At 39.7% G+C, this 21,181-nt stretch overlaps 1 protein-coding gene across 6 annotated transcripts in view; it reads right to left on the reverse strand.

The window, feature by feature from the left end:
• RIMKLB (ribosomal modification protein rimK like family member B) overlaps nucleotides 1-21,181 on the reverse strand; it is a 43,426-nt gene that overhangs the window by 10,457 nt on the left and 11,788 nt on the right. The window contains exon 2 of one of the 6 annotated variants that reach the window (XM_051779937.1): nucleotides 11,621-11,685. The exons of the other annotated variants lie outside the window; for them this stretch is intronic. Coding sequence (XP_051635897.1) covers nucleotides 11,621-11,636 — 16 coding nt within the window. The 5' untranslated portion in view covers nucleotides 11,637-11,685. The remainder of the gene's footprint in view (nucleotides 1-11,620; nucleotides 11,686-21,181) is intronic. 6 annotated transcript variants of the gene reach the window in all.

Consider the following 21,181-nt stretch of genomic DNA (forward strand, 5'->3'; position numbering starts at 1 on the left):
ACACAATCCCAAAATTGCCACCGTCTCTGTGTTGTGAACCAAAACGACATAATTTTCCAATTCATAATCTCTCAGTCTATTTTGTTGTTTCGCTTTAAAGTCACGCCACATGCTGAAGTTTTGCACCATGGAATCTGAAACAGAAAAACAGCAGTTTGAGGAGATGTGTATACCTCACCTGGAATTCTCCTGAATACCGGCATTAGACTTGACTATCAAACTGGTGTAAATTTAACCAGGCCACCATCCCCCCTAGAGTAACTTTGGAAGTACAATGATGTTATCAACAGAACGATCTGAGCTTTTGTTCCAGATTCAGTCATATTCTCTGGTATAGATACCACTGTCCACAGAACAACAACAAAAAAATTCTCTCCCCTTATAGAAGGCAGTTTACAAACAAAAAGAAGAGCTGCTCAATGAAATGTATAATTTGAATCAGTACTACTGACATGCGCCATAAAAATTAGCTGCAGTTTCCCAGCAACACAGTGTTGCAAACAGAAGCAGCTTTATTACAGTAAAAAGGAGAGCCAGACTGCCATTTTGGAGTGAGCATGCATTCAGCATTCCATGTGAGACCCATTAGTTAACAATCAGGTTAATGGTCATTATTGCCTACTGGGCTGAGGATATAATATTTATTCACTATGATGTGCTGAAAACAGTAACACAAAAGACATTAATGCACACAATTAATTTATTTTCCAAAGAAATAATTCATTAACCGAAAGAGGAATAAAGGAAAAAAAAGACATGTTACAGAGATGTTACTTGGAGACTGATTAAGAAGTAAAGTTTTTTTTAAAATCATAGTGTCCTTAGTTGAAAGGGACCCCCAAGGATCATCATGTTCAACTCCTAGCACTGCACAGGCCAGCCCCAAGTATCACACCGTATGCCTGAGAGTGTTGTCCAAACGCTTCTTGAACTCTTGTCAGGCTTGGTGCTGTGGCCACTTTCCTGGGGAGTCTGTTCCAGTGCCCAACCACCCTCTGGGTGAAGAACCTTTTCCTAATATCCAGCCTAAACCTCCCCCAACACAGCTTCATTCCCTTGGGTCCTGTCACTGGTCACCAGAGAAAAGAGGTTGGTGTCCGCCCCTCCGCTTCTTCTCATGAGGAAGTTGTAACTGCGATGACCCCTCAGTCTCCTCGTCTCCAGGCTGAACAGACCAAGTGATGCCCAAATCTGCACACAGTTGAGATGAACTCTCTTCTCTTTGCAGTAATAGTACCATCCTGGTCCCAAAATAGTATTAGCAGGTTACACTCACAGTTGCCTGTGGACAGTGAACCAATCTCACATACACACAGAAGGCAGATGCTTGGATCAGACAGAAATACCTTGACAAATAACAAGTTGGTCCATTTGTTGTCTTTCTCAGTGGATGCCTATGACAGTGCAGAAATGGCAGATAGCTATATAGTCCTTTGAAGTACTAATACTAAAAGCCAGGAAAGGGAGATTTCATGCTTATCTAATACTATGAACCTTCTCATCATAAAACAACCATTTTATCAGTGCTTGGGGAACAATTTTTTAGGTCATCATATAACATTTGGGTATTCTTTGGTTCTATTACATAAAGACTCCTGAGTTGGCATATCACACAATAAAAACAGATGTAACTTGAACAAGTCCTGTTCTTTCACTCAGTTCCAGCTTCCTTTGTTTTTCCTCTGCAAAACAAAACTCTTCAAAATGGAACACGGTACACCTATAACATTATACATCAAACATCACAGCACTCAGACAAAACATAAAAGGAATTTTCGCAATGTGAATTCTAATCAACTGGGAATGAACTTGACCCCTTACACCACATCCGTCAAACTCAAAAAGCCTCAAGTTTCTCTCAAAAACAGCTCGAAGAAGCACATGATAGAACTGAGTGGGTAAATGCATGATTATCCATCATTTGCCCCAAGCAGTCATCCTGCTTTACACTCGCAAAGAATGGCAAGTGAGCTTAAAATGCCAAGTTGCTGGTCTCTGCTAAAAAGGGCTATTTTGACCCAAACAGATAGAAGCCACCTCGTGAACCTGTGAAGACCACAGAAAATGGACAGATTGCTAAACTGAAGAAAGAGGCAGACACTACTACTTCTGTTACCAGTGAGATAAGAAGGCATGTATCTATACCCTAATAAAAGTTCTTGAGACGCTAACCTCTAGAGCCCATTTGTATAGCAAGATATGCTGGGTGACAGCTGCCACTCTAAAACCTGATTTAGTACAATTTTAGGGTGGATGCACTTATTTTGGAAAAAAACTCACAAAATTCTGGGACTTCCAAAATTTTGTTAACATATGCAGGTTTTTTTCAGTACCTTCTGATCTCTTTTCTATGACAACTTTATCTCACAATCACAATTTCTCAACTGAAAAGTCTCACTCTTTAGAGTTATCATTTAGGTGGCACACATTCCCAATGAAATGCCTCAAAATACAGACATACAAACAAAACTTGACTTAATAAGTTGATGCCCATCAGCTAAGACTCCTAAGCTATGTGCTTGTTCCCATCTTACAGCGAAATACAAGGCAAAATGCACGACCTTAAGTCTCAGTGAACGGATGCTACACTACTCATGAATCTCACAATACAGCTGGGACAAGCTTGCTGCTCAAATACAGGCACTGTATTTGAGCCTGCAAACCAAACACTCCTCTGCAAGCCAATCAAAACCACAGTCACAGTACACCGTTTGCAATTTATAAGCATTGGTGTTTCATCTACACAGTTATCCTAGTTTTTTTGCAGTCCAGAAACTCTAGGAAACACTTCTGCGATGACAGCATTATGGATGGTTAAAAAGGATCAATATTGAGAAACTGTGTGGCTTCTGAACATCTTAATTCACATCCAAGCAGTATTTTAAATTGCTTACATTTTTGAAACTCATTATATTCAGTTTGCAGCCTACACTATTCCCTTCCAATCTCTACAAAAATCATTCATCAGCAGATTAGTAACTACTGCAAAGCAGTATCTCATGTCCAGTTTCCATGTTACAAACAACTGTACTTTATCTGAATGCAAATGTTTTCATAGAAGGAACATAATTTCAGGAGACAGGTCTAAAATCTCAAAGATTTACAAGGACATCAAAAATCATTTCAGATTTTTTATAGCTCTCGATATAGCAAACATCAGGCATTTTTAACAACAGAAAAACTTGGTAATATTAAATAAATTTATAAAAGTATTTTCAGCCCAAATTATAATTTTGGAAAACAGTCAAAATAAGCAAACTGAGTCATCAAGGCCATGAAATACTTAGGACTCCAAAACAAGTCTACAAGTACAGCATGTGACCAAAAGAATCACAGTCAACTTCTTCAATAAAATAAGATACAAAGCTAAATGCCTAAAGTATTTAATACAGAAGCGGAAGGAGATCTGGGTGGGCTTGCATGTAAATAAAATTACTGATACCAAGTTTCTATTTTTATACAATGATCAGTATTAAGTGACAGACTAAGCCAGATGAAAAGATTAAAGTAGCTGGAAATGCCAGAAGATATGGCCTGGGGAAGAAACCCAAAGGACACTGACATAAGAATAACAAATAAGAAACTTCCCCAGGGAGAAATTTACCTTTACTTCTATATGTACATTAGAAAAACCTAAATCAGGGAACAGGTTTCCATGATGAAAAAGACCAAGCTTTTCACTCTGTGCCTGAAGACAACTGTAACTGCCTTGCTACCCATCACATTTCTGACCAAACAGACCAGAAGAGCAGGAATGATGCACAGAAGGTGGGTTTGCCAGCACTCCCTATGCAGTGTTGCCATGAATTCAGCAACATAAAACATTCTAGTCATTAAGTCATCTTCTTTCAAACTGACTTCCAAATGTATACATTTCACAGAATTTGTCTGAAAATTGTGTGACTATTAAATTATTTCATGTAGAGCATGGATAACTATGCAAGGAATCCTCACTCTGTGGCCTCATCTGCCCCAAGCAGCCACTTTAACTTCAGTAACTACCTCTGCCTATAGCAAAATCCCTAATAAATGCCAGCTCTCTGAAATACATAAGTAAAATGAAGCAGGAAAAAAGTGTTTCAGTATTCAGACAAATCCAGTATGTGGAGTATTTTTCTAACAGACATACAAGCGTACAAGTGGAACAACAACTGGTCATCGCGCACGCAGCATTACAAAAAATAAAACCTGAATGAAGTTTCAAAAGCACAAAACATACATTAGCTCCCACCACATTCCCTACAGGAGCTAGCAGGGTCTGAGAACTTCCAGAAATATTACCCAGATTTTTCCTCAGAGATCTGTACGCTACCCTGAAAGTCTCCAGTTCTCACAACTTTGTCATATGAATTTATTCATCCACCCATCCATGGAGTTGCTAACGTTTCCCAGATGAACAGTCACTCAGCAAGCCGATTATAATGAAGTCATCTCACTCAGCTGGGAAAAACAGGCAAGCCTTCTATCACACAAACATTTCCTCGTATTTTGAGGATATTACATCCTGCTATTTACTTTTCCCAATTAATCAGTTGTTCTCACATAAATCACTGAATTTTTCTACAAACCTGGACTCACTCCTGGTCTCAGAACAGGGCATTACTATTTCTGGTTCATCTCTCCTCCCAGTATCAGTCAGCCACAAGACACTGCATAATATTTGCATTACATTTCTAAAGTGTTTAATAATTACTAACAGTTTACTTGCAGGGAATTAAATGTGTTTCACCCTAATTGTCATGTAAAAGCAAGCTTCAAGCTCCAAAAGGGAGATATCCCAAACTTTAATAGTAAATTATTGCAATAATAAGATATACATTCCCTCACTAAACTAAACACAACTAGATCTCTAAAATTCTTAAAACTCAGCATACTTCAAATATACATTCTATCAAGACTGTGGCAGAATTTAGTAATAATTAACAAAAGTGGAATTATCATTAACAAAGTACTATTCTATACCTCAAAAGCTCGCTGCTATTTAACTTTATGTATCTCTTATATCTAAGCAAAATAGAACTTCCAGAAGTTGGGTGATACATTATTTTTTCAAATTCATTTGAAAAATATAAGTTCATGGAGATGTGTAAGTATTTTGGAGCAGCTGACATTTCCTGGGGGTTTTGCCAAAGACAGAGGTAGTCACTGAAGTTAAAGTCTTCTTCTGAGAAGTGGCTGCCTGTGGCAGCTGTATACTAGATAAAGTATCACACTTTAAATGCAATTTTATTTAAACCAGAACTTAACCTTTGAAAAGCAGCTAAGCACTGCAATTTTAGAGAACCACCAATTTATTAACACTAAACTTCTCCTTTGAAGCTGCACAGGAATTTTCTCTGTATCACTTACCACCTGACAACCACAGTTTATTAGCCTGAACACTAAGTAGTCACAATTTCTCCAAAATTTCACTGCCTTGTAAAAGCCTCTTTGACATCTAGTATTACCAAGCTATTTTTTATTCTAGTGTCCAAAGAAACAGATTTCTACAATACTTCGGTGCTAGGTGTTTTAAGTGCATATTCTCTCCCTTCCTATCCTACTCACTATTTTCAAACCAAATTAACAAGTGCTGACATTCAACTCCATGTGTTTAATATGACCTCAATTTCCTTCTCCACAAAAATTTAACCAAAAACAGTTTCTAGCCAAGATATACTTCCATAGCTCAGCAGTTCAAATGAAATCACACAGAGCAAAGACAAAACCAATCTCTCTAAAACAGTACTATGCCATACTATTCTGAAACAAGGGACAGAGAAATTAAGAGAAGCACATCCAGCTCCAATTCATAAATTCCTAACATAAGCATTGTGAAAACCTTCACAAAAGGTCACTGCTGCAGCTCCAAACAGAGCAAACAGGTACCCAAGTCACGTACCCCTGTACTTCACATCCCTTCCTGGACTCAGAGGACCTCTTCCCTTTCCCAGGAAGAATACAGAAGTATTCTTAGAAATGCACAGGCTATTAAAAATGGTGAAAAATTTGGTAAGGATGATGATGCTCAAAGTGATTATGGCCATTCTGGCTTAGGGGTTCTTTCTGGGCAAAAGGGGAAAACAGACCAAATGCTTACATGCATACCTCACTAAATCAACACTAAGCAGACTGACTATGGCTAAATCTTGTTTCTGAGCTGTATTTCTAGTCACCATACATTGCTTGCTTATAATCCCATCCATACACACTTCTTCAGAGTCATGCATAACTGCGTAGTGAATGGGCCCAAATATAAAGACATAGGTAAAAGGGATATCACAAACGCGAATATTGTTTTTAAATAAGTAATCAATTTAGAAAGATATTCAGATGCAATCAATGTCAAATCTTAACAACTGAACATTGTTTGAACCACAGTTGTGTTGCTATGTCTTTCATGTCTAGTAGGAAAAACCCTAAACACTGAAAACTGGATCATTTCAAAATGGTATCAAAATTATTTCAAAGTTAATATTTGTGATAAAAATTTCATACACAATTGCAATGGTCTTAGAAACTCAATGTTTTAACAACCTATGAATATCTGAGAACATAGATTAGCACTCCCAGATGAAAAAACAGTATCATATTTATATGTCAAAGGCAGCATGAACCAGGTCTAAGAATAAAGTAGGGACAAGAAAGAAGGGGAGAGTTATCTACCTAGAAAACAGAGATGAGACTGGAATAGACCATACAAAGCTTCGTAAGTAGTGAAGAACTGAAACTTAGAAAACAGTTACTTGAAATCTGAATTAAAAGCTGTCCTCTTCCCCCCTATTTACCACTCCTGACAGCTGACCCACTCGAGTTGACAAAAGCAGCAGGGTCCTAACCAAGTCAAATACCCATGAGTTACACTCAGCAGTCACCAGAGCTAAGATAAAAGTGAAGACGCAGAAAACAAAAGAACAGGAACATGCCTGGTTATCAAAAAAAAAAAAGATATTCTATACCTATCTCCCTACTGCTTGCACTTCAGAGCTAGCCATGGTGCCCACATGTTTGCACCACAGGCCACCTCAACAAATCTGAATGCCAGAAAACTAACAGGTGGAAATAGGTGGGGGTTTTTTTGTGAACTTCATTAATTAGCTTGTGATTAGAACATGAGTCAAAGTGCCTGCACAAGGAAGAAATGATGGCGTAACTGGGAACAGGGGTGACAGAGGGAAACAAGGGTCCCCATTTTGGAAACCAGGAGCTGTATATTTAGCAAAGCCTTATGATGATGGAGCAGATCATCCTAAGTGCAATCACATAGCACCTACAGGATGGACAAGGGATCGGACCCAACCAGCACAGGTTTAGGAGGGGCAGGTCCTGTCTGACCAACCTGATCAGGTGACTCACCTGGTGGATGAAGGGAAAGCTGTGGATGTGGTCTATCTGGACTTCAGCAAAGCCTTTGACACTGTCTCCCACATCATACTCCTGAAAAAACTGGCAGCTCACGGCTTGGACAGGGGCACTCTGTGTTGGGTTAGGAACTGGCTGGAGGGCCGGGCCCAGAGAGTGGTGGTGTAACCAGTTGGCGGTCGGTCACCAGTGGTGTCCCCCAGGGATTAGTGTTGGGCCCAGTTCTATTTAATATCTTTACTGATGATTTAGATGAGGAGATTGAGAGTACCATCAGCAAATTTGCAGATGACAGTAAGTTGGGGGGGAGTGTCGACCTGCTGGAAGGCAGGAGGGTTCTGCAGAGGGACCTGGACAGGCTGGAGAGTTGGGCTGATTCCAATGGGATTAAGTTGAACAAGGCCAAGTGCTGAGTCCTGTACTTTGGCCACAACAACCCCATGCAGTGCTACAGGCTGGGAAGAGAGTGGCTGGAGAGCAGCCAGGCAGAGAGGGACCTGGGGGTTTGGATTGACAGGAAGCTGAATATGAGCCAGCAGTGTGTCCAGGTGGCCAAGAAGGCCAATGGCATCCTGGCCTGGATCAGGAACAGTGTGGCCAGCAGGACCAGGGAAGTGATTCTTCCCCTGTAGTCAGTGCTGGTGAGGCCACACCTGGAGTACTGTGTCCAGTTCTAGGCCCTTCAGTTCAGGAAGGATATTGAGGTGCTGGAGCAGGTCCAGAGAAGAGTAATAAGGATGGTGAAGGGACTCAAGCACAAGTCCTATGAGAAGAGGCTGAGGGAGCTGGGGCTGTTCAGCCTGGAGAAGAGGAGGCCCAGGGGAGACCTCCTCACTCTCTACAACTCCCTGAAAGGAGGTTGTAGCCAGGTGGGGGTTGGTCTCTTCTCCCAGGCAGCTATCAGTAAGACAAGAGGGCATGGTCTTAAGCTCTGCCAGGGGAGGTTCAGGTTGGATATTAGGAAGAATTTCTTTACAGAGAGGGTAATTAGACATTGGAATGGGCTGCCCAGGGAAGTGGTGGATTCTCCGTCCCTGGAGGTTTTTAAGATGAGACTGGATGTGGCACTAAGTGCCCAGGTCTAGTAACCATGGTGGTGTTGGATCAAGGGTTGGACTTGATGATCTCGGAGGTCCCTTCCAACCCAGCTGATTCTATGATTCTATGATTCTATGATTCTATTAAACCTTCACTTAAACCCACTGCTCAGCACAGACCACACTTCAAAAGCAGACATCTGTTTATAACGTAGACATGATCTCCTGGTTTTTATGTGTCTGTAGGTGAGACTTCTTGCACCTCACTAGGCTTTCTGTACCTCCCCCCAGGAGGATCTCAGAACATTCCTGGGTCAAATACGTATGCTTTACAGTGTTTTAATATAAAAGCATCTTTAACTGATAGAATACCCACTTGTGCAAAGTGTCTGTCCTGTATCATGTATCTAGAGCCCACAGACACTAACAGCCTTAGAAATAACAAGTTCTGGAATCCACTCCCCCCTCAAATGCAGAAATCCATAAACATTAAACAATCCCATCCTAAAATGCAAGTCTTCAATGTTACAGAACAAGGTTGGAAAAGACCTCTACGATCAGGTCCAACCACTAACCTAACACTGCTAAATACATGTAAACATACCTTACTGTAAACTCACTCTACTCACAGTCAGTCTTTTCCATGTTTTAAATGTGCAAAAGTTAAGGATACACCTGAAAAAAAATATGTAATTGGAAAGGTCTTTCAAAAAGTAGGAAGAAAGCCCAAGGAAGATTTCGAGCAACCCAGAATGGCAGAGTTTCTCCTCCCATCTGAGATTAATTGAATTTTTTCCTGCAATGCCAAAAATCTACTAAATATCTTTAAAATGTGCAAGTTAATGCACCTCACCTCTCTCCGCTACCAAACAATAACTTCTTTTATCTCAGTAATCTGCCCTGTTTTTACTTAAGCAAACTGCTGTGGAGAAACATCCCATGTGAGTTTTCAATCTGTAATGAAGACATATATCCTTCCTATCTGTCTCCCATAACAGAAAACACATCTAGAAGCACTTCTACACTGTCAAAAACTTTTAATAGATTATATTCAAATCCCTGTCCTTTCCAATTTTTCCTAAATATGTTTAACTGAGCCTGAATTCTGGTGAATGGAAAGATCGTCTCAACTTATTTTTTTGACCTGCCATTGCAGTCTAAGGCCTTTCTAATCAAATTGCATTAAATTTATGAATTCGAAACACTTATTTTGGAATCAAATGTGTCCTTCTAAAAGGAAGGAATTTAACTGTGATATTTTGGAAAAAAATTGAGTTAAAACTGACTCCAAAGCTTGTAGAGATAATATCAACTCCTGTCAACGGGGAGATTCTCTGTTTCTTTGGGTTTTTTTAATGTGTCAGAGAAAAACTTTATTTGCTCAGATATACAACAGTTCCAGGTGTCACCATGAGTACAGTATTTTTCTACACCAACAGCTGCACCCCCCAAAAAATTGTTCTAAACCCAAAGCTATAACCAAAAATTTCTTCGTTTTGACAGACTAACATTCACAAAACAAAGGAGAGAAGGAAGAATTACATTTTTCCTACACCTCTGTAAGCACACTCACTGAGCTTGCTTCCTCTTCCCAGCTTTAAAGAGTTAAATTACACCACAGCAGCTGTACACATGCTCCATGCCCAAACTGTAATGAAAACACCACAGTATTATTTCTCACCTGATCTGGATGCAGAAGCTTCCACCTAATGCCAAAAACACGTTAACTAATTAAGATACTTACTTACTACGCTCCCTAATTAATACACTCTGTACAATCTGTAACTTTCCTCTTAAAAGAAAATGCTCCTCAGAATTACACAGGTACACAGTCCTTCCAACCAGTCCAGTCAGATAAAAAAAATCATGCAGCAGTAGTTCTGTATTCACAGACAGCAGACTAAAGGAAGCAGAAGGGAATCCATCAACGTCAGCTTGTTTTGACCTTTGAAGACATCCCATTTAAGAGATTTTACCACTAATCTCTAGATTGTAAGGGTAATTCTGAGTTTAGATCCCTACAAGTTCCTAAGTATCTTTATAAACATTCACTCTACACTACAAGCTCTAAAGCTCTCATGTCTTTTCTGAAATGATCACCTGCCCAATTTACAAAGAAACATAAATCACAAAGAGGCTACTGTTCTCATCACAGACAAGTCATTGGCAGAGAATAGAAAAAAAAGCTTTTTTACCAGCTTCAGGTATGACAAGTCTCCTTAGTTCGTTTACCTTTTCCATAGATTCCTCGAAAAACCTCCTTTAAATATTTGCAGATTACATTTTTCTTCAAGTTCTTCCATTTTACAGCAACACAATCATGGAAATGTCATTACCAAATGCCACTCTTGATCTGTTCTTCGTAACAAAATTGAAATTTACATTCACTCCCAGACTCCACCTCTAACAATCCAAGAAGATTAAAAATTCTGAAAGGAAAAGGTTTAACAGCATGCTACGAACCTTGGAAGGCCCAAGCAAGAAAGAGGAAGAAATAAGCAACTCTTTAGAAATTCCAGTGTTGAACAAAACACTCACACAACCTTGTGGTTCTAAGACAATTTAAGTCACTGTGGCTGCCAACAGTTTTACTCTCCAGCTCCATGTAATCCTACAGTGGCATGTAGTACCACCCACTCCCTATCACCCATACTAGTGCTCCCAGACCCAGTGGTGAGCAGGTAAACTTCCTACACCAGCAGAAAACTCTTCTGTTGTCGTGTAGAATTCAATTTCTACAGGTACTGCAAGCCAAACTAGCTCACTGTAGGATCTGATCAATCCAGGTGTCAGCTGCAACAGAGAAGCCTGGATCATAGGAATGACAGCAAGGATCTGAACAGTTTAAATTGTCAAGATAGTGCTGTTTTGAGACCGCAGAATTTTCTCCTGTGAGGTGGGTTTTTTCTTCCTACAATTACAACTCTATGGTCACCATGCTAGCTCAGCTTCTAGCTTTGTAAAAATGAGCCTTTCAGATTGACTCCTGGTTTTCCAACTCCTGCTCTTCCAACCTATGTACACAATACATTCTCCAATGGCTTCCACTCAGACAGGTTAAGGAACATTTGCAGCAAAACTGCTATAAAGGCCCGGTTGCCAGACTTGTTCGAGCACGACAAATAATTACGAGCATTAAGACATGCAGTTTGCACCTATGGTACCTGTTTTGGCTGCAACCACAGACCTTATTCACCTCAAAGCATCCACAAAGGGCATGCACTTTCAGAATCCTGCCTCACCTTTAGTCCCAAGCATGTAAGGAGGAGTGCACAAAGAACCATTTCAGTCTTAGGCCAGAATGATCCTGGGAAGATCAACAGAAAAACAAAAGGAAGCACGATATGAGCATGCACATCTCAAAAATTTCCAGTCATTACTAAGTTACTTCTCTCTACCTTTCTACCTGCACTTACATCATTACTTCAACCCATAATCTCCCCTCATTGGCAGCTGGATAGTTCCCATGCCTGAGGAATGCAGTGAATGGATAAAGACTCTTTCAGAAAGACAGGTTGTGAAAATGAGAAGGGTTGTGCTCTACACAAATGAGCGGATCACAAACACGTAGCTTTGCTTTGGAATACACAGAGCTTGTCAAGAGCTTGTCAAGAGATCAGCAACTGATACAGCGTGCTAACACAGTTGTGACCATATATTTGCATTTTTTCCACCTCTATAAGGGTGGTTTGACTTTGTGACAGATTGCCCTGAGAGGCTGCAGAGGCTTCATCCTTGGAGATATTCAAAACCTGACTGGATATGCCTCAAGCAACCTGATCTAACTTCAGAGTAGGCTCTAGCTTTCAAGTTGGCCACTTTGAGTAGAAGGTTGGTCCAGATGACTTTTAAAGGTCCCTTTGAAGTCAAATTATCCTTTGATTCTCTGGGGCCTTCTCCTGCAGTATGCCGGGCCTCTTATGTTACTTACTGCTATGCCCTGGTTGCAATGGTTGGATGCATGCTCCAAAAGGCAGTATTTCACAGCTAAAACTAGATTTGTGGGTTCACTGGGAAACATTCTTTCTTTCTTTCTTTTGCATAATCAAGATCATCTGACAAGTTCTTAGAGTCATTAAAAAACTAAAAATTAAATTCCTCATGCTGAAAGTGGAAAGTGCTTCTATAGGTTTGACAGAGGGGGGGCAGGGAACAGGACCCACAGCCTGATTCCGTGGCCATAATGAAACTTGGAAAGAGACTGAAGAAATTCAATATATGGTAAAGGCCAATCCTGTCTGGAAAGAAGACTAACAAAGGAGGGAAAGAATTTGTGAAGCTTTTACTGTTAAGCTATAAATAAACAACTGAAAACAAGCCTCACTCATCATCATTTTATTTTCCTGGTGGAAGCAGGCATCCAACAAGATAGTCCTTCACAGAAAGATGTAGAAAGCTGTCAAGGACACAAAGGGTCCTTTAGGTCCCAAGTTAAGTTTGAAACTATTTTTGTGGAACAAAAGCTACTTCAAGCCTTTAAAAGTCAAAACTGCCTCAGTGGGAATAAGGAGAGATGGACTGCAATCCAGACAAAACAGAGTTAAACCTTTAATCTTAGTCTACAGGATATTCATGAACGTTGTCTGAGTTAGGGAAACAGAGACACATAGTAATTAGTAGGAGCACTTGATATGGCCTCTTTTGTTATGAACAAAAACTTTCATTGAGAAGAAAAAGGCATAATACAGGAATGAAAGCTGCCCCACAGCATTTGAGAGATAAGATTTGGAAAGCTCTGCTTTCTAGAACAGTGAGCTAACAACAGTGTGGATAGTGCAGGAAATACTGAAACTCCTAAAAAATAATTTCACTATCATAACAACCAACTGCCTCTACCATGGGAGGCTTAGCCAGGCTCACTAGCACTCCCTTCCTGCTTCATATTAAGAAAAATCTCAACTCAAAGCATTGCATCTTGCCTGGCCACAGAACTAAGAACGTAGTTCATGCCATGAGTCTATCCCACATCCAGGAACAGAAGGCCCAATACTTCATGTTGATATTCAAAAGTAATATATTACTTTTTTATATATATGAAGATGTCCTTAAACATGAAAAACAGCCTCCAAGGCACCTCATAAAATATGAAATATAAACACTGAAAGCAGGGCTGTCAAAAGAACCCAAACTGAATTCCAAGAATGGAATAAGCCAATTTCCAAAGTAGCTGAGAAGTACAATAACAATGGGGACACACCAATTTACATATTCATGAAACAAGTAAGAGGGAGAACAATGTACAACAGCAACCCCTCCAGGTATTTAGACAGGCAAAATAATTCCTCATTCTCACTGACAGGACACATATTATCTTGAATGTAAATTTATCCATGGACTACTATTCAAAGACAGACTATTGGGTTACCCAAATAATTAGTTATCATTCCATCACTCCTGGTTTTCCCTACATCTACATTTTTCAAAGCCTGGATAGTAAAAAGTGTTGATGCACCTAGCACAGTCCCTATGTGACTGCACATACTTTATTTACAAACAATGTATGCATTCAATATTACATTAAAAAGCTACATTAAGAGAAAACTATTGCAGCCGGAAAGTCAAGAGCATAAAGGTTAGACACAGCCACAACTAAGGATATATCTGTAGCATTGATCTACTAGCCCACCCACATGCTGTCTTCAGTCAGACAAACAAACATTATTTTTCCCCACAGCAGATACCTAATGTGCAGAGGAGGTACAGCACTCTCTTATCAAGCAGCTGCTCAGCACTGTATTTTCTGTTGTTCAGTGTGTAGTCCATGGACTGGTATACTGAAATCCTTGCTTGAAACACACCATTATTAATTTCTCCTGGAGTTTTATTTAATGTGCTTATCACAGTAATACCTAAGTCCTTCACGATCTTAATTTATTTTGTCAATACCACAGGAAATCAGTGAGTAGTCTACTGGTTTCCCATATGGGGAAGGGAAACCCAGAAGTAAGTGTTAAAGAAGGGATTCTAGATGCCACATTTGGAAGACTCTGATTCCGCAGTTGCTCATGCTGCTCTGATTGATTTTATTTGTGGACACAAGTATTCAGTTCTTTCACACAGCTGATCCTAGTATCTAAAGTCTGGGCACTCAGAAAATGCAAAAACATGCAATTAAAGGCAATTTCTGAGCAGTTCAATTTATCTCACCAGACTAACACTTTTCTTCCAGCAATGTTCTGCTTTAATTGTCACAAATTCATGTAACCACAAAGAAGGCATCCTACAAATTGTCCTCTCCTTCACCACACTTCAAGTTATATTTCCAGAACAGAACACCCTGTACTTTCAGGAGACTAAAGAAAAAGCAGCAAGTGATTAAGTAATTTAAAGTGTAGTATCTGAAAACAAATGCACAACAAAGGAGTCAAAAATGCAAATCTGATTTTGCAAATTTCTAATTTTTGGGCATTTGCTATTGCTACTCATAATAGTATTTTATCTATACATTTGCAGACAATCAAAAGCAAACTTCCCTGGCACCTAAGTAACACATGCATGACACTGGTGGAATAGTGCCATGAGGGTTACACCAGTTTCGTCTCCCACACAGGCCTCTGACACTTGAGCTGACAGCTACGTGTCAGCAGCACTGGAGCTGCAGCCACTCTGTGGACCAGCACCTTAAGGTGGATGGGCTCCACCAACAGCAAGTATCTGTGTAACCAACCAGCAGAGGAAAATCTGCACGTCTGATCCCACTCCAGGCATTGGAAGTCAGCAACTACTGAATGCAGCTTGCTTTGCCCCAAATTCTCACTCCCCACTCACCTCCCTCAGCATTCATTATCCCTGTGCTTCCACTGCCTTTCTGTCCCACCTTCATTCTACTCCCTATTTTTCCAGTTACCATCCAACTACAGATTTCTCTACTGTCATATAATTTCTTTGCCACCAATTTTGAATACCACTCTAACTACTCGATTGTCTGCCTTTGCCTTGAAACTCATTTTCCATTTCAGGCTCCTTGATCAGTCTGTGAGTTTCAACACACAACCCATGCTGCACTGGTTTTCAGATACAATTTCCTTCTTGCAGGAAGCAATTTCTTATCTAGCAGGAGTTTCGCTGCCATCACTTCCTGTTACCGTTTCTTGTTCCAACATGTTTGCCAAGTACACTGCCTCCCCACCAGATTTTTCTCCACTGGCACCTCAGTTCCCAGTCCCAAACCAATTTCAATCATCTTGTCTCCCCTATATTTGAATGGAATGAGTGACTCCATTCAAGTCTCTGTCAGTGAGGAGGTATAACCAACATGAAAGATCTCCATTTTAAATTGTGTGCTCAGACCAAACTGTATCTCCCATCCCAGAGCAGAAACAAGGCCACAACACCAGAAGTCCTTTTTTTGCATAGCACAGGGCTATGTTTCAAACATTTCAGTTGTGAAGCCTAAACAAACCTCTAAGATGCTTAACATATTATTTTTTGAATTGGTAATAATTTGGGACAAATTTATGCCTACTTTCACCAGCAAAAGCTACTTCAGCCAAATTGAGTTCCTGTTCTAAGCTAGTCCTTCCAAAAACATCCTTATGGATTTAAGGAAAAACAGAAAAACATATTCTTTTCTCCTTGAAGTGCCCTCCTTCCACTAAATGACTTGGCAAAAAATTTCCAAAACTCTCTCAAAAAGACTGAGGGGGCAGATGTATATTAATAAGGAAGGACAAATTCCAAGCACTAAAGCTCTGAAAGGTTTGGCCCACTGCAATGTTTAGATGGGTGAGATGAGACCCATCTACAATGTCACAGAACACATCATACAATGCTTTATCGGATAAGTATGTCACTTAAGAATGGAATCACACGGAGAGAAGAGCTGCCAGTGTATAGAATCTGGAGTTTGGGGCGTTTGCCTGGGTGTAAAAGGCTTGTCTAACATTTTCTGTCTTTGGTGGAGGTAGTAACGGAAGTGTATTTCTTCCCAGGTTCACGCCCTGATCTTAGACATGGTAAGCATAACAGAGGGACCTGTAATAAGAATCACATTTGCACTGTGCTCCAGCAGCTCTGTCTGTGCACTTATTTCTATTCCTAAACTGTTTGTCAAACAAATAATAGCTGTATATTTTGAACAGCTAAAGAGAACACTTCCACAGCTTTTTACAAACAACTTTCTCTTCTGTCCTTGCAAAAACTTAAATTAAAAGGAAATAATCCTCCTCAAAGTTCCACAGCGTTGTACCAACAAAAGACAACCAACATGATACCTAGAGGATACTTTCAAATCACATTCTTAGAACTCAAGGGAAATATTTATTGATCTTTTGACTGCTGTGTTTCCCTACCAGATCTAATTATTCTTTAGATGGAAACTGCCAAGAAACAGATTTTGATAGCATGGATTTTGAGCATATTATTTCATGGATGTTACACTACAACTATTACTGTGAATAAAATCATCTACCCTAATAACTGTGTCACTGCAGTCCAACCTCCTTCTTAGATAAAAAATCAAAGAAAGAACACTGGCATATTTAGTCTTTTTACTTCACACCTTGACAAAACGGATCAAATCACTAGTGTGTCTCTTTCAATAGCTGTTCTTCCTTGTTTTACTCACAGATGTGTCAAGATGAGTAACAAGCACAGCAAGACAGTCCCCAGTTCAATACCTGCCCTATATGGAAAAAACACTTGCTGTATGACAGGAAAGGTTTTCTACTCGTTAATGCAGGTAAACAATTAATTAGTGTAATTCTAGCAGCATTTTTCTGACAACATTGGAAGAATACCTTTGCTCTCAGGTATTCTGTTCCATTTGTCAAAGCACATGTAACACATTCTGCTTCAACTCGCTTCAACTTTTGACAATTACAAAGGCATTTTATCACACTTTTAATCCTGAAATGGACTAGGCCTTTAAACAGATATAGAAATCATGTGAGCTCTTCCATTCAAGGACCAATCATTTTAAGGACACCACTACAAATTTTTGTGACATTGTCAATGTTAATTATTTACAATACAAGGAAATAAAAAATAATTAATAGTTTCAGTAGTGGCATTCTTTTTGTTATTGTTGTTCTCCTTTTCATTCCACTCTTTCCATGGAGCAAAGGGCAGATACAAAAGGAAATAGTAATTCTTGAAACTGGTAATTCACCACATTTTACAGACAAGAATTTATAAAAATAAGTAAATAAAGGGACTTGTCCATGAACACTGGTATTCCTTGAAGTCCACATCAATTTAAACACCATCTGCTCAATAGAAGACCCATCTCAATACTGGTCAAAGTTCAGCAGTACCAGTCTCCCTCACATTCACAGCTGCTGAGAATCAGTCAACTGCCCATCATTCACAAACGGAAAACAACTAGACTTGGAGAAAAGGTGGAAAAAGCCAAAGCTACTGTCATTGCTTAAAGAACAGGTAACAGAGAACTCTGTTCACAAATCTAGTAAAGCAAGCACAGTTGTCAGTTTCATAAGATTAAGTTTTTCACATCAGTACTTGTGGTATCTCCTAACCTCTCACACTCCAACACACAGTCTACCCTTTTGATTTAAGTGCTGCAGAACACTACTGTTTGCACAGTCACGCTGTTCCCTGACTCGGAGGAGTGATGCAGTATAAAAAAAAACACCTGCCACCAAGAAGAGTCTGATTTAAAACTACACCAGTATGCAGACCTGGTTCACAAAACAACTGCTCAAACAAATGTGCCAGCAAAACTTGCCTAGGTGACACAGCACTGGAACAGGAATTGTTGGAAAAGTGACACAGAAACCCCCAGCCAGTTAGACTGTCTCGTGAAACGTAAGGCTAATTTTCATTTCTTGACTAGGATGAATGGAAACACATCTTTCATTTTGATTTTGTCCTTTTTATATTGTTTATCATCCAGATGGTCATTCCTGAGAATTCTTACTACAATTAAAAATCTGGCAATGCTTTCTGGCATTTTCAGGTATGATGACATGCACATATGCTCAAGATGACATGCCCTATGAGTCTGATTTTCCTGGCTGGCTGTTCTAGAATATATGCAAATTAAAATCTTCAGACCTTAACACAGCCCTCTGAAATTAACATAATAAAATATTTCCATGCAGAAACATTCCTACCTCTCCACCTTGCAAGGGTGGCTTTGGACTGAGCCCATATCTACCACTGATGACATACTGAAGAAACAAAACACTTTTGAGAAGATCAAATTCATTGTTAGCCTTGTTATTTAGCACCAGTTTGAGATAGCAGCAGATCATTCACAAAAGAACAGAAATCTCTGATAGGAAGGAGGAAAACTGCAAGAACACCCGGGATGGTTAGAGAGTACAAATCCTTTCTTCCTATAAGCACCATAAGAGAGCTGTCTTTGGTGTCACAGTTCTGAAAAAAAACCAAAACCCAATTCTTCTTAAAATATGTGGCAGCTGTTGAAATGCAGTTATTAAAATATGATAACAGAGCAAACGTTTGAATTGATGTTTTTTCTACTAGAGTTGTGTTTGTCTCATGCATCTAATATTGGGGTGGTCACACAGTGGATCACACCCACCTCTAAATACAGCTACCATTCCGAAATCCCCCCTATACAGTCCATAACTGCCTACTAGTACTGCTTATGGCTCCATCAGATTTAACACCAATCAGACTGGCAAGTGATCGATTCCACAGTGAAAGAACACCAGAAATGGCTTCAAGCGATTCTGAGCCCAGCACTTTCAACAGCACAAAATTCACTTAATGTCAAACCACCTTCCAGTCCTTTGCACACAATGCAGCTTCTTCTCCAGTTCTCACTTAAGTTACAGACCAATTTCACAACTCTGCAGAGGAAGCAATGGCTGCTCTGGCTGTAGTTAGTAGCAGGAAACAGGCCAACTCCGCAGTGCTCGACAAGGCACCTTGCCAAGGACGCTTTGCCTCTGCTCCATCACTCCCAAAGCCACTGCTGCACGCTGCCAGAAGAGCTCTTACAGTAAGGTGCACTGATGGACTGACAAGTGCCAGGAGACTACTGAAACGGCCAGAAGGAAGACAAGGTGATTATTCCCCCTCTTGTGTGATAGAAGACAGCATTTATGTGACTAAATGACTCAAAAATATTATAAGTTTTGATATTTTGATATAACAACTGTTTTGTATCTGTAAAAGCCCTCTCTCACCATAGATCCAGCTGATTCATAAGTGCTTTTCTCACCATTTCATGAAAACACAGGAATTTGTTATCCAACCTTATCTTTTTTCCCTCAGCTTTCTATACTTTACAGAAATGAGATGAGCTCAGTTGGTTAGAACATGGTGCTAATAACGCCAAGGTTGTGGGTTTAATCCCTGTATGGGCTATTCACTTCAGAGTAGGACTTGATGATCCTTGTGGGTCCCTTCCAACTCAGAATATTCTGTGACATGTTCTGTGAAATCTTTCAATTATCCTGATTCCTCCATGTTTACTTCCACTGCTATCTAATCCAGTGTGAGAAAAAAAATCAAAGATCACAACTATTTGTTACCAGTTTAAACTAAATAAGAAATGAACAGATTATACAAAACAAAATCACATTCTGCAGATGAAAAACCTAAACAAAATACTGACTTGTATCACAAATTTGAGGCCCACCCTGGAAACCCAGATGCCTAAAGCAACGCACCAACTTTTACCAAATTAGAAGAATCTATCTTCTAAATACTTCCTCTGCAGAAAAAATGAAGGTAAGAGATCTGTTTCCAGATGTCACTTATCTGACTTAAGAAAAGCCAGCTGACCATGCACAAAGTATTACCGGTTTAGAATATATTATTACTATGCCCTTTTTATTCCTCACCTAGGCTGATCATTTGGTTTTGACTTCCAAAGGGAAAGCCAAAAAAGTCTTAGGAAAAGTTCATACTTTGTTTTATACTTTAGTCACTCCAGCATCTTTAATAGTTTAAAGTTCATGAAAGCAACTTTCCTTAAAACTATTTTCCTTCACAGGAGAGTATCAGAAAATATGGAGATTTCAGAAACCTACAATAAAGGTATTGGTAAGTTGATGACCCAGTGAATTACAGTTTCTGCTGTTCTGGTAGCAAAGAATTTTAATGAAGACATTATTGTGTATCATTTTAATGAGGGAAAGATCCAAATTTCCATAACACAGTCTTCCCCAAAAAACAGTTCTTGAACTGTGCTGCCCTACAGGTAAGGTGTGCAGTCTGTGGGGAAAGGTACTGCTCAGTCCTAGACACAAGTAAGAAAGAATATTCAGAATGAAGAGACAACTCACGTGTGTATTTTGTCTCTTGTCCACTAAGTCTCCCCTATAGGGTGGGACTTTCCTACAGGCTTGCTCCACCTCCACCCCATCCTACCCCATACATTCCTGCTCACAAGTTTTAATTTGTCTATCTTCAAATTCCTCAAGCCTGTTACATTACTGCATTAGCAAACTTAGACAAATAGTTTAAAAGTATACATTTTGATGGGGCTCACTGCACGTCTGAAAATGTCCTGCAGTTTTGTTATATTACTCGCTACATATTTCAAATTAACATAGGAATTATCAGACTAGATTAGACAATGAACCACTTAGATTAGCTTGGATACAACATGAAAGCATGCCAAGAGAGACATGAAGTCCTCATACAGGGCAAACAGGAAGAGCAGTGCTGGAAGGGGACAAGAGAACACAGCTGCTCCATTCCACAGTAGATCATACTAAACTGGTTTAGCTTCAGGAATTTAGCTCTTAAACTTAGGCTACAGCTACACTGAGCCAGTTTAAATCAGACCAGTTGCACTATCACCCTCCACTTTTTTCCATATACGCCTTCCTGTCCATTAGACTCCCCTATCTCAGAGGTCTTTT

This window comes from Manacus candei, unplaced genomic scaffold (assembly GCF_025592945.1).
Source record: "Manacus candei isolate 608988 ecotype Guabito, Panama unplaced genomic scaffold, ASM2559294v1 h1tg000014l, whole genome shotgun sequence".
NCBI lineage: Eukaryota > Metazoa > Chordata > Aves > Passeriformes > Pipridae > Manacus > Manacus candei.